The sequence below is a fragment of the Mastigoproctus giganteus genome, chromosome 10 (genome assembly GCF_048544385.1).
Source record: "Mastigoproctus giganteus isolate SK-2022 chromosome 10, ASM4854438v1, whole genome shotgun sequence".
Classification (NCBI taxonomy): Eukaryota; Metazoa; Arthropoda; class Arachnida; order Uropygi; family Thelyphonidae; genus Mastigoproctus; species Mastigoproctus giganteus.
This window is the reverse complement of record NC_143584.1, coordinates 149771330-149785362: the sequence shown is the minus strand read 5'-3', so window position 1 is coordinate 149785362 and position 14033 is coordinate 149771330. Positions and strand designations below refer to the sequence as shown.

The 14033-nt window shown below is 42.3% G+C and overlaps 1 protein-coding gene across 1 annotated transcript in view; it reads left to right on the top strand.

The window, feature by feature from the left end:
- The window catches only part of LOC150079363 (BMP and activin membrane-bound inhibitor homolog), a 36320-nt gene extending 22651 nt beyond the window's left edge, over positions 1-13669 (top strand). The window contains exons 2-3 of the mRNA XM_090382540.1: positions 11770-12072; positions 12733-13669. Of these exons, the coding sequence (XP_090238666.1) occupies positions 11770-12072; positions 12733-13193 (764 nt within the window). The 3' untranslated portion in view covers positions 13194-13669. The remainder of the gene's footprint in view (positions 1-11769; positions 12073-12732) is intronic.
- The last annotated feature ends 364 nt before the right edge of the window (positions 13670-14033 follow it).

The window sequence follows — 14033 nt, the reverse complement described above, 5'->3', positions numbered from 1 at the left end:
CAACTTCTTATCTTTTCTTCGCTCAGTTTACTTCTCTCACTCTTTCTCTATGACTTTTCCTTTCCTTGTATTCATCGTTCTTTTGCTTTCTCTTTCTCTCTCTCTCTCTCTTTCTCTCTCTCTCTCTCTCTCTCTCTCTCTCGTTTTTTCGCTCTTTCTGTGCTAATTCATTTATGTTTTTTTTCTTTCTTTTGCTCTTTTTGTACCTCTTCTTTTTCTTTCTTTCTGTGCCTCTTCATTTATTTTCTTGCTCTTTCTCTCTCTCTGCCCCTGTCTTTTTTTTTTTTTCGCTTTCTGTGCCTCTTCATTTATATCTTTTCTTTCTTTATCTCGCTTTTTTTGTACGTCTTAATTTATCTTCTATTTCTTTTTTCTTTTCTTTCTCCTTTTTCTTTCTTTCTCTACCTCTTCATTTATTTTCTTCCTCTCGTCCTTTCTTTTGCTTTCTATCTCTTTCTCGATGTTCATATCTTTCCCTCTTTTTTTATGGTTTCACCGATTCCCCTCTCTCTGCCCCTTTCTGTGTCAATTCATTTTTTCTTCTTTTTCTTTCGTTCTTTCTGTGCTTGTTCATTTTTCTTTGTCTTTCTTTCTGTGCCTCTTCATTTATCTTTTTTTCTTTCATTCGCTATTTCAGAAATAAAGAAAAGATGAGATGAATGAAGATTCATCCTTTCCATTCTTTCGCTCTATCTTTTTTCTTTCTTTCTCTGCCTCTTCGTTTATTTTCTTCCTCTCCTTTATTTTTCTTACTATCTGTTTCCCGCTGTTCGTGCTTTTCCCTTTATTTCTTTTTTCACTTTGATTTATTCTCTCTCTCCCTCTTTTTTTCTTTCACTCTTTCTGTGTCTCTTCATTTATTTTCTTCCTCTCGTTCTTTCTTCCGTGCGATTCTGCTTAATTACTTGGCCAAGACTTTCTGTAGATAATCTGCAAAGGAACGATTCGTTTGGAGTGCGTTGAAGGTGGGTCCGGCGTTGGGGGGGGGACACCCGAAGACGGATCTCATTTGCAGAACTGCGGGCATCCATTAGCCCGTTTTTGTGTGTTCTGCGCGAGCTATCGCTGCAGCGATCACTGTGAGAGTCCCCGCAAGACAAACCCACCGTAAGGCCAAAGTGACATAGTTGAAAGGGGGACGTTGTTCTCCGGAATGACTCCCCGTCGCCGTCAGGCCCTTTCGCTGGAGTGAGACTTATCGGACGAGTCAAAGCAAAAATGTTGTGATAGGGGCCGGATACGGCTGGCAATCGTCGAGGGAGGCCCCACAGCTCGGGTTTCTGCCAGTCGACCGAGTTTATACCCCGACGACTTGATAACGATCGGTAGCCGAGTCGAATGCAAAAAAGCCGTGCAAACGAAGCCTGGCTAACCTCCGCTTCGTGGAGTTTTTGACCCGAGGCCTTGCTCCGGAGATCGCTATCTATCCCGGCGGATCACGTGACCGCGCGTTCTGAGGATCCTTTAAGTGCTGCGTGGTTGGAACGGGGCAAGAAGGTGAACGCTTGAAGACGCTCGCTGGCGACGACTGTTCGGAATTAAGAAAGCGAACGCCGTGATAAAGTATAAACAACCCTTCGAGGAATCGTGTAAATATTGCTCGAGCCGTATTGGACATACCGCGGATGCTTATGCAAGTTCGGGACCCGCGACATAAAATTCGTACGGACTTTGTACGAGGATAAAGCGGCAGACCAGCATTTTCACTGTGCGCAGGCGCACCGCACAATGCACATTCGAGTCCTATTTATAACTGGCCAATCTTTGAACGCACCATCCGACCTTATAAATTGTAACGGCGCTTTTATTATACACACTGGCGAGCATTGTGTCTGGCAAAGTCATCGATGTAAACAGTTCTGGCCACACACCCACCCACACACATTATTAGGAAACTGTATTCTGGTTCTCTGCAGACGAGGATGTGTGTGGAAAGATAGAGAGGGCGATTAGACAGACAGAAAACCCTAAACCAATCGATAAGCAAAGAAATATGATGGTCTGGATAGACAATGTGCAATGCATGCAAGGGCTTAGAGGAGTAGAATCGTTTGGCAGCCCCTAGAAGCACCCATATGGGGGGGGAAACTGAACATTTCGGTGGCTTGTGAAGCTTTCCGATAGTTGGTAAACCCATCAGAAAATACGCCACCCTAATAATGATTCGCAGAAAGCCAAGGAGATTGTCTACACTACGATTTCCATCCTTAGATTTTAAACTGCGAAGAGAAACGAATATTTTTTCAACCGCGGAAGGCACGCTTAACACTTAAATAGGAGTAAATGCGAAGAACTTTAGATATTTCGACTTAGTTTCGCCGTGTTTAAGAACACATTAATTTTACAAGCCAAAGTTCCGCACGGTTGACTACGGAATGCCACTTTATGCGATGCCAGGGGCTAAAGGGGACAGGTCATAAATCCCGAAGCCTCCGGGTTGTGTCGGCTTTAGTTCTTTAAGCGACAAACTTTTTTTTTCTTTTAACGACAGGTCCGGCTTGTCCCATACCGCCATGTTTATTAATAAAGCCAATTTGGGTGATAAATAGTTTGCACAGTTCTTTGCCATCCTCAGAACTTCACATGAACCCTATGCTTGTAAATATTATGCAAGATTGTCCCGAAATTTCATAATTTTTCGGTTGTCTCATCGCCGTACTATTATTAACACGATACGAGGAGCAAAGAAAGGGCCGGGCTAAACCTAAAACACCCATCCGCATTCTTGGACAATTTCCAGATAAGCTGTCGCAACAATATAACTCGCGCGAGCATTAATCCGTGTCATTCACCACAATAATTGTTTACTTTAGGAGCTAAACAATAGGATAGGAGAAGTCAAAATACAGCCACTTCCTGCTGGCCTTCAAAAACGCCACGCGACTCCCATGTCGGGCGCACTTTGCCTGGCGTGTTATGCCTTAAATTAAACTTGCTTCGTGGAGAAAATATAAAAACAATCTCCGAAGAGAAAAAAAGAAAAAGTAGTATTTGACCCACTGCCAAATTAAATGGCGCCATTGCTACATTTAGTTATTAGTCAGACGTATGGGGGGCACTGCTGTAAACATTTAGCTTCTGCGTAGGCGACAACAAGGGCACCGTGACGGGAGGCAAAAATTCCCGCGAGTTACGTGTTTTTTTAAATGTTTTCTCTCTTCGAACGTGTCTTTAATAGGCATTTGTCTTTCGGTTTCTCCCATAGGAAAATACGAAGTCCAAAAGTCACCATTTTCCATTCGAATAATTACATACGTTTCGAGTGTACGTTGGTCATCTTCAGATTGTTTTACTGACCCGAAATAATCGGATAACTTCTGTTCAAAAAAGGCTAATAGATATTTTAAAAATAAATGTGCGATTTAAGATGTAGAAACGCATTCGAGACTCGAACAACAACGTAAAGGTTCAGAACCGAGCCGTGGAAGAGACAAAAGATCTCTAAAACAGCGCATTTTAGCAACGGGGTACTTAAAGTCAGCAGACTCCATCGCTTGCAGTAAAAATTCCTTCGTAATTACTCGCATTCACCTTGAGGTACGAAGGGTAGAATGCCCATTAAATCGATGCCTGATAGCAGGGTGCATTTAGCCCCCAGAAAATGGCAAGGGGACCGATTTTCTTAGGCTTATGCAGTCACAAGAGCCGAATGATAAAGAAATAGCTGCAGAAGAAACAAACAAATAGAAAAAAAAAATGAACTAGAAGTGTATGGAGGGTATGAAGAGGGGGGGGGGGGGTAGGAGCGTTTGATTGCTTCAATTAGACAGTGGGATTGTGTGTTGTCGGCGTCATCAAAAATGCACCGTCTGCGCAGCCTCTGGGAAAAAGTGGCAGTAAATAAGCCTTAATCATTGACTAATAACGTACTACAACTCACGGAAATGACAATCAACGAGCTGGAATGGTGGGAAATGGTTGAGAAACAGCACGCATGCGCGGTTTGTGTAACCGCGGCTACCACCTGTACCCTCTCTCAAAAAGACGAGCATCGTAGTGAAGCTGCAGACGCCAAATTATTGTTTACGCGCCCGTACCTGCTACACAACGGCCTGCATCTTTGAAATCCGGTTTCGCTCAAGACACCCTTTCATTAAGTTACCCCTCTGACTCCCTCCATCCCCTCTCTTTTTTTTTTCTTTTTTTCTTTTTCCTCTGGAGGTAACGGCTCGGAAACTGGCAGTTACTCCACTGCAGGCTTTCTGGCTTTCCGTGACACAAAAATTGCAGGGTGGTATGAAGTCAAAAAGGTATAAAATGGGGGGAGCAGAAAGCTCCCTTTCTCTCTTGGTTTTTTTTTTTTTTTTTTGCCTATAAAAAAAAAATGAGTCAGCGTTGTTAATTTGTAGAGGCGAAATGAAAGACTTCAGATACCATCAGACACTTTTTTACCATCAACCCCCCTCATCAAAAGACATGAAAATAACATCAAATAAGCGCTGTTGGGAATTGCTGTTGAAGCATTAAAAAAAAAAAAAAAACCCAATAAGCTCATCAAAATTAACAAAAAGAATAAATTAATATTATTAATATATAATATAAAATACTTTTCCCCTTAAATTAATGGCTTTTTGATGTTAATTTTTTACGTTTAAATTATAAAGATTATTTGAAATTTAACCAAAAAAAAAAAAAAACGCATACCTCGCTGTTCAGCAATTATTTCTACAGAACAAAATGTTCAGCATTTTACAGTCTTAATTGGCTGTTTCTAACAAAAGCAGACTTCAAAAATTCAGTGTCAGTTTCAATTGCTTCAGCACGTGTCCATTGTTGCGATGAAATAATTGGCGCGTGCTGAAACAAACATTTGTTCGGGCGATGAATCACGTGAACAAACGTTTGACAATCTTAGAGCAGACGATATAAGTTGGTACCAGTCGCGTGTCAAATTTTCAAATATAGATTTCTCTTCGTTCTGGGAAAACACGTGCCACTCACCCTAGCGACGAAAAACAGTACTACAATTTTAGCTCCAGTACTAACCACACGAGAGTTTGATTATAAAATAAGCATCCCTAGCTTTAAAAAAAAAAAAAAAAAAAAACTAACCTCTGAAAACCTAATACATACTTGTATACCTCAAAAAGATATGTGCCGAATAAACTTGTATTAGTACACATTTCCAGCAGGTGGCGCTCAAATTCAGCTATTTAGACCGCCCATCCCCGGGCGCACACTGTGTGTCGTTAATCATGAATATGGATCGCTTTTCAACATTTTTCCTCCGCCGTACGAGCTTCTTAGCTTTGGCATGTGCACACACCCTGACCTCGAGGACCTCGCTGTTCGGAGATAGCCATCTGTACTGGGTGCCGTGACGGTTTGCGGAGTTGGGGAAAAGGGGGGGGGAAGAAGAACAGCGAACAGTTCGATGGCGGGAAGAAGGTTAGGGGACTTTTAAAAACGTGCTTGCGGAAATCGTAATGACAAAGGGGAACTGGTCTTTTCGCCATTTGTTTTATCGGAGTCTGACTGCGAAGTTCGTGGATGGAATATTAAGTAGTGTGGCAAGATTATTTGTTTTCTTAGCTCGGCCCTTTGAAAGCTGAGTGGCAGAGCGAAAGATTATCTATATTATCCAGACTTCAAAAGGTACCCGGTAGGTAATATGTATGGCCATCCCTCTATTCGGGATCAGTAGATAGCCCGGGTGGTGATTACTCGGTTCGCAACCCACTTTAGTATCAAATAAAGTGGGTAACTGACTGCAGAGATAATAATGACCAAACGATTAGCGAATTTTGGAAAAATGAAAGATATTCGTGGTTCGCCGTTGTGACGTAACAATGTGAAAATTTTAACAGAGTGGTCTAGTCACTTTCGCACGCGGTCGTGAAATAAACGTTTATGCACATGCGTGCTGCTAAAAAAAAAAAAAAGGTAAATTTCATGATTTTATGTAATATTGTTATGAAATTGACACCCCTTTTTTAACGATCTTTCCGTAGTGGATGCAATAGCGAAATTGACAATTTTTTTACAACCTGTAGAACGTGACACTCGCAACTGACGTAACAATATCAAATTTGTAACAATAAAGATCAGAATGGTCCAATCATTTTCGCCGCGCTTGAATGCAATCGCCAAACGAAAGCATGACAATGAAAGGATCGCCAAACGAAAGAATTGCAACTGGTCTCACGCTTTGACTAATATTTTCTCCGTTATTTAACATCTGACCTCAACAATTCGTTCGGAAGTTAACTACAGCCTTGAAAGGGTTTCGCGTCTGCTAATGAAGTATGTAATTAAGTGGGGGTGGAAGACGCACACTCATTAACTCCCTTAATCTTCAAGTAGTCGGCAACATACGTTTCCAGTTAGGTTTAGCGTCGTCAAAATGGCAGAAGTTATTAACGGTTTATCACATCCGGGGATTTAATGAATGACCTGCGCTTGTTTTCCAGAACATTTCTCTAATCAGCGAAATCTAGCAGCCGAAAAAAAACAAACTTTTTCTTTTGGCAGTTCCACAGAAAAGAGTCTCGCTGCACGGGTTTCCAAGACTGCCAAATTACGAAAACTCTTACATCCATTATAACCCCGGACGGGATGTTTTCGTATTTCATACGCTCCACGCGCTCTCGGTGCGTGCAACAGATAACGAACAGTAAGACGGAAGATGGAAGTGAGGGAGTATGGGGTGGGGGGAGAAGGGGAGTAACTGGAGGGGTTGGGAGCTTAACTGCACCATAAACAGATAGTCTAGCGTCCCAGGAAGGAGACAGTTTGTCTTGCAAGGGAGCTAACCGATGACGGCTACCACAAATCAAGACGCCAGCGAGGGTCAGCGGTGATAACCCCAGCTAGGATGCGAGGTCGTTCTTTTCTCCCGCCTTCTGTCTCTCTCTGTTGACCCCACGTCCATTGTATAAACTAGCCGGCATCACGATTTAACCCACTGACCTCTCCCCCCCCCCCGCCCGTAGTTGAAAGCAGACCGTTTGAGGCACGCTCGGCTTTCTCTTTTTCTTGTTTCAACCCCCTCGCACTTCCTATAATCTCCGATACAGACACTCCGCAGTGCCAACAGAAGGTTGGTCGCACAAAGAGAGTTTTGTTTTATGTAAACTATCGCTAGATGGCACTAAGGCTTATCTCTAATCGATTGGGACTTTGTGGGCAGCCAAGGGATTTGTAACTCGAGTCCGAGAAGCCATCTTCCTCTCCATGTTTTAATTTGCCCTCTAGAAGGATATCTAATGAACTTCTTTTTCTTCCTTTTCTTTTATTTTTTTTGGAGTAACAAGACTAGTATAAACCAGTGTTTCTCAATCTTTTTACTCTCGTGGCACATTTTCCAAAGAAGAAAAATTTCGCGGCACACCTACGTAGTCATAGAAGAAGAAATTTCTAAATTTCGCGGCACACTTGGAAAATTTTGCGGCACACTAATGTGACGCGGCACACCCTTTGAGAAACACTGGTATAAACGACGCTTCAAACGTATGAATACCAAACATGAAGACAACTCCAAGTACAAACCCCCATACAAATTCACCACTTTCTTCAGCGTTTTTAGTGACATTGATAGACCTGAGTCCAAGGCCTAAGTCATGGCAGCTGTCACCTAAGAGTTTGTACTGTTTTTGTACAGTTCCAGTTACACTTTACAAAAAAAATCCAAATATTTTTAGAAAAGTCGAAAATGGTATTCAGAGGAGAAACGATCGAAGAACTGATGCCTCCTGACCTCAGCTAGTTATGGTGGAAAATGGGAAGAATCCATTCAATGGTTGTCATCTAGGAAAACGTTTTTACTACGCTGGAGTGATGAATATAGTGGTGGCCATTCATCTGAAGACAGCGGAAACATCGCTCAAAGATCCGATTCATTGACTACTGGGTACTTAGATGGGCCAATGTCAAAGCTAGTTTTGTGTCGACGTGTTCCAGAATCCAGATTATTAAAGAGCGCAACAGTATGTTTTTACAATTCAACATTACTTGACCCTAAGTTAAAATGTTTCCCAGATCACATAACAGTCGAAATGATTGTCCCAACCTTGCTCACTAGATAGCCGAAGTCAAGCCAATGCGCGAACACCATGTCAGAGACAGACCAAAATTCAATTGGGGGAAGGGGTGGGCAATTAGTTCTGCCATCTTAAAGACGTTTTCTTAGATGGCGATTTATGTTGATGGAAAATGGACCATAATCTGCCACGCTGGTCCAGTGGGGTTTAGCAGATCGACCGCATTTAGCAGTCAGGGGCTTGAGCCCTGGTCTACTCAAGGAGCGTGTGCTACTGCACTCCCGCTCCTGACCTCTCGACTATTTGCCCATTTTAAAGCTGGAAGATGGGCTTAGCAAGCCCGTATTCCAGCATCTCACCATCTCCTGAGACAAAGTAATCAAGAAGCTACTTTCAAATTCAACAGAGGTCCGGATGGATTTCCTCTCTTCATGGTTTTCACTATGTACCATCCACATAGTGGAATATCGCGATGTGTATCTTCAGTCAAATCCTCAACCAGCGCGAATTTGCCCCAAGAAAATTGGATTATACGCGTCGTGCCCCCAATACCAAAACGCAAGCATCCCAAGAGACCAAAGGACTTCCAAGATCCATCGCCACGAATTGTGGATTCCCGGAACTCTTTAAGAAGGCCATTTCAACAATCTCAAACAGACCACAGGGTCAAAGACGAATACGTCAGTAATTTTATTTTCTTCGCGCAATTGCAGCGAGAATTATGGTACTTTCTCTTTCCCCTAGAGGTCGCCCTGGTCTACGTTCCTCCAGCGTGGCACCTAACTTCGGACGCCTGAATTTCACCGAGTCCATAAATTTAAATTACCGCTATCGCGCTCGTGCATTTCTTATTACAGATAATCCGCAAATTAGAAAGACGTCCTGTTAGACAATCACCTTGGTAAACCAGTAGCGTCGCTCGTTGTCTTCGTGACCGGTCCGTGCTTATCGTACTAATGTCATCGACCCTGAACTCCCACACAATCAAACTGCGTGAGCGATAGATTAATGCGATTAAAAGAAAGAGGAAAAGGAAAAAAAAAAAAAAAAAGTACTATTCAGCCGAGGTGAGCTATCATCAGATGGCGCCTAGATACACGTGACAAGATTTCGTTTGCAAAAAGACGTAATTTTAATACGCCAGTGTCGCTTTATTAGCGCCCGAAGATCGGCCGATATAAACCCATCCATCTGCAGTCCGGTTGGACTCGCAATTTGTGTGGATCGCGAAGTCACCGAGCCAACTGGCTCGTTGAAAACAGGCAGGAAGTGCGAGGTAATGCAGATTTCACGCTTCCAAAAGTGGCATCGTTCCACGTGCTGTGGCAGGCACGAGAGGAAGGGGGGGGAATTTTCCCGCGCTTCTCACCATCGGTTCGTAAAGGTTGGGTTGCCCGGTTAGTTTCTGCAAACTAGCCGACTAATGATAAACAGCCCGTAACAGCACTCCGTAGCGAGAGTCTCGTGCTTCGAACAAGTGACACTCCCCTGACTAAACAATTGGGCCGCGTTTTAAGAACTTGTTTGGTAAAGGTGTGCGGGTAAATACACCGTGCGCGTGCCTCCGACCGTGTGGAGCGGATACGCTGACGAGGTTCCCGGGCACGTTCCGTACGATTTTGTACAACTTCATGAATGTCGTAAGGTCACGACGCATCGCTCAATCGATCTTAATTTGCATATTCGTCTAAAATTGTACGGAAGGTGTCGGATGGAATGGAAGCTCGTGAAATAACCATCGTCTGTACTTCGTATTTATGCGAATGTTCAGTGGCTCCATCTATCGACCACTCGACGCAGTGATAACTTGCCACTCCACGATGTACTAGTCGCCTTTGAGAGACTGTCTTCTGAGACGAATGAATAGGAATTACAAACTCTCAGCAAACCTAAGTGTGATTGTGCACTCACTGGACAAAAAATGAGAAACCTGTTGCAGTTGGTGTCAGTAGATAATTAAAGATAAGTTGTCACATGGGATGATCACAAGTTACTTGGCATTAGATAAATACTATACGCTTTCTTGGGGCTTCTTGGTGGAGCTGGTCATGAGGAAGATTGGTGATCTTTCCGATTTTCGGAAAGGTGTTATTGTTGAAGCACGTTTAAGAGGAGTCCCAGTTGAGAAAACAAAGAAAATTACTGGTGTGTCGAAAGCAACCATCTGAAACGTATACAATGAGTGGAAGACGAAAGGAGAACGCAGCCCTGAAAGGAAAATGCGGCAGAAGTTGATACGCCAGGATCGAGACTTGAGTCATTTAGAGCGAATTGTGTCAAAAAAAAGGTCTATGTGTAAAAAATGACCGAAAATTCAATTTAGGAAAAGAAAGACCCATTTACAACTGACCTATGCGATGGTAGTTCAAGAATCTGGAATTCGGCAGATGTATGCCTACAAGGAAGTCACTGTTTTCTGTAAAAAAATCGAAAGATTGGACTGGAATGATGCAGCAAAGGCCAAGATTGATGGAGTAGTGGAAAAAGATCATGCGGTCTGACGAGTCTCGATTTACATTTTTTGACACCAATGGTAGGGCGAAAATATGGCATGAACCTTAAGTTCGTGCATCCAGAATGTCTCATGTCCACCACTTAAGTAGTGGTGGAGGTGGTATCATAGCATAAGATATGTTCTGTTGGTACGAACTGGGTCCGCTCATGGTATTACCTCCAATCAATGTCTCTGTCATATCGAACCAACTTCACCCTACAATACTTCATTTTTACTCAGATTACGATGGAGTCTCTCAATACGACAACGCAACCCTCGTAAAAATTGTGCCTGAATGGTTCGAGTAACATTCCCAAGATTTTCAATATCCACCTTGGCCAACTAATTCTCAAGATCTGAATCCAAGTGAGAATATTTGGGATATGTTGAAAAGGGCAGTTTGGTTTCGCAATTATCGACCAACTACAACACAACAGCTAACGGATATCCTGCTGGAAGAATGGTCAAATCTGGAGATTCTCTCTCGAACACATAGCGAATCCATGCCACGACACGTACGGAATGTAATTGAGGCAAAAGGTTGCTCTACTACATACTGGATAAAGGTTCCTAATTTTTTGGCCAGCGAGTGTACATGGCAACCTAAACTTCACTCGGAGGCAATGAAGAGCTACCAGGAACATTCACACAATGTCTAAGCTTATTGGGAGACGAACTGATTCCCTCGATGTCAGGAAAATAACAGTTGGCAATGAACTGTTTATAATAACCAAGGATACCAGAAAGTTCCTGGGGACTTTAAGGATACCATTTCATTTCGTGGTAATTTAGATTACAATCGGAGTGCTAATTAAAATACTCAAATTAGAGAAAAAAAAAAAGCGAAACAAATATTAAAGATAAAAGAACCGGAATTAATATGAGAAACGTTGAAGTTGTGTGCACTTCGAAAGCCGCCCTCCCACACACGTTTCAGTCTTTTTTCACGAAACGTAAATAACGGTGAAGTACCTAAAAAGCCAAAGACGCTGATAAGGAACGGAGAATTTACTTTCCGCGTGTTACGTAAGAGCAGAAGGACAAGGTCACCCATTATAAACTACTTTCGATAAAACTCACTCCACGCGCTTTATCTAATCGGAGAAAGAGGAATTGAGCAGCCCCACTACCACTACAATCCCTCTTACAATGACTGCTATGAATGGAAATTCGTCGATGTTTATAAACTTCGATTTAAAAAGAAATGCAAACACCATTGTAATACGAGTTGATATTTAAACAGACCTTTGCAAGATTCGCAACTTTCTAATTTTTATTTTATTTTTTCTTTTGCAGCGGAAATCAGGTGCTACTGCAATCTTCCAGTGTGTGTCGCCACTGGCTACATGTGCAAATCCGCTCTGAATTTGTGTTTCACGGAGCAGTTCAGCTTCAGCAGTGACCTGTCCCATTCGAGGCATGGATGCGTCGAAATCCTCCATCGCCACCAGAGGGAACTGTGTAAACATGAAAATTCCAATATAGTATCCGGTCGTTTTCCCACAATGCTCTGTTGCAGCGAAGATATGTGTAACTATGTGAATACCATGGACATCAACATCCAGGTGCATACAAAGTCAAATCACACGCATTTGACAGGTAAGAACACGTTTCTGGAAATTCTCGTGGCTCTTAACAAGAGCCCCCTTTCAATTTTGTATTGCTACTAATTTTTAACACTAATACTGCCCCCCCCCCTTAATCCTGCCTTTATATTGATACTGCCTTTTTGAAATCCACTTTTGATATCAATAGTTTGAAAATCCTGAGTTTCATATCAACACTGTCTGTTTGTAAAATGCCGAATTTGATATCAACACTGCCTGTTTTGGAAATGCCGAGTTTGTTATCAACAATGCCTGTTTGTAAAATGCCGAGTTTGATATCAATGCTGCCTATTTTTGAAATGTCGAGTTTGATATCAATGCTGCCTATTTTTGAAATGTCGAGTTTGATACCAAACACTGCCTATTTGTAAAATGCCGAGTTTGATACCAAACACTGCCTGTTTTTGAAATGCCGAGTTTGATATCAGTAGTGCAGTTTTGTTTTTGTTTTTTTAATTCCTGCCTTATAGATGTTGATACTGCATTTTTTTAAAGCTTTTCATTTTCATGTACAGATATTTGGCTAAATGTACAGAATAAATCCAAAAAAATATTTTCGAAAATCTGAATTATAATACATTATGCAAATTTTTACACTGACAATTCTAAGACAGAAGTAAGTTATTCAATTTGAAATTTTTTCTCTTTCCAGGAATGTATGGTTACAACGACGATCGTCAGTTTTACGGAGCCAGCCACGAGGCGGCGCTGCAACAAGATCTGTGGTTCAAAGCTGCCGTTATTGCAGTTCCCATCGCCGGTGGTTTCATACTGATCATGCTCATTCTACTTGCCGCACGCATGCTAAGGCAAGACAGCAAGCGCCAACGTCAGCTGTTGGAGTTACGCCGTCAGAGACAGTTCAAAGCGCACCTGTTGCTTAGCGACCATCGGATGTACCCCGAAAAGAAGAGCCTCCAAGCGAAGAACCAACGGGGCATCTACAGAAACCTAAGTCTGGCTCTCTCGCAGGACAGCTGCTACACCGAGGTCACAGAGAGGCAGTTCATTTACGACAAGGCGGAGGGCAGCGGAGGGGCCGGCGGTGTGTTCTCCGCTACGGTGTTTCCGTGGACTAGATGGGATCCCCAGAAGTCGGCGACTCTCGTCTGATTGTACATAGCCTTCTAATTGCCTTAGGATACTTGAAGGACTTTAATCATTATAATTATCATTATAAGGGAGATTGAACAGTGCGTTATGCTCGGGACCGATAGCGTCGGTGCAAGGTCCCCAAGAATACTCTGGCGGGGTGAGACCAAGAAGATGAGGGCTAGTAATGACGAGGTGCGCGAAGTCTGAAAATACACGCATGTAGGTCTTTAAGCCCCGAAGTCACTTGGCCAGCCTACAAAATTCCACTTCCAAAACGGGGGTTGGTGGGAGATATTTGATTCACGCGGGCCAAAATCCCGAATTAGTTCTTTTGTAATCGGCTCATATGTGACCATAAGGCTGCTGAAAGACCCGCATGAGGTAATGAGACTGTCTGGATTCATTTCATCGTTTGTGCTGATGATTTTGTTATGGCCATGAAACAACCAACTCAAATGGGCTGGATTCAATTGTTTCCAAATACTTACAAAACTTTGTGGCTGATATGCACAAATATAGATTTTTTTTTTTTTTTTTAAACCATATTGTTTTCAAACCAAAAATATAGTTTGAAAACATCAGCAACATCATTTTTTTTTTTTTTTTTCGTGGAGCTTGTGGTACAGAGATTTTTATTGAGTCCTGTGTCACCAAAATCATACCATTTTTTTCATTATAGACAAAGCCAAAGTTGCTGCTTTAAAATTAAACTATTATTGTCAACAGCTATTTACCTCAACTATTTCACGTGTGGATTACAACCAACGATACTTTCCAATGTTTAACTAGCAAATACTTCAATTCTGCATGTTTATCTATCGAAAAACTTCCAAAAAAATATGGGAATATTCATTATAA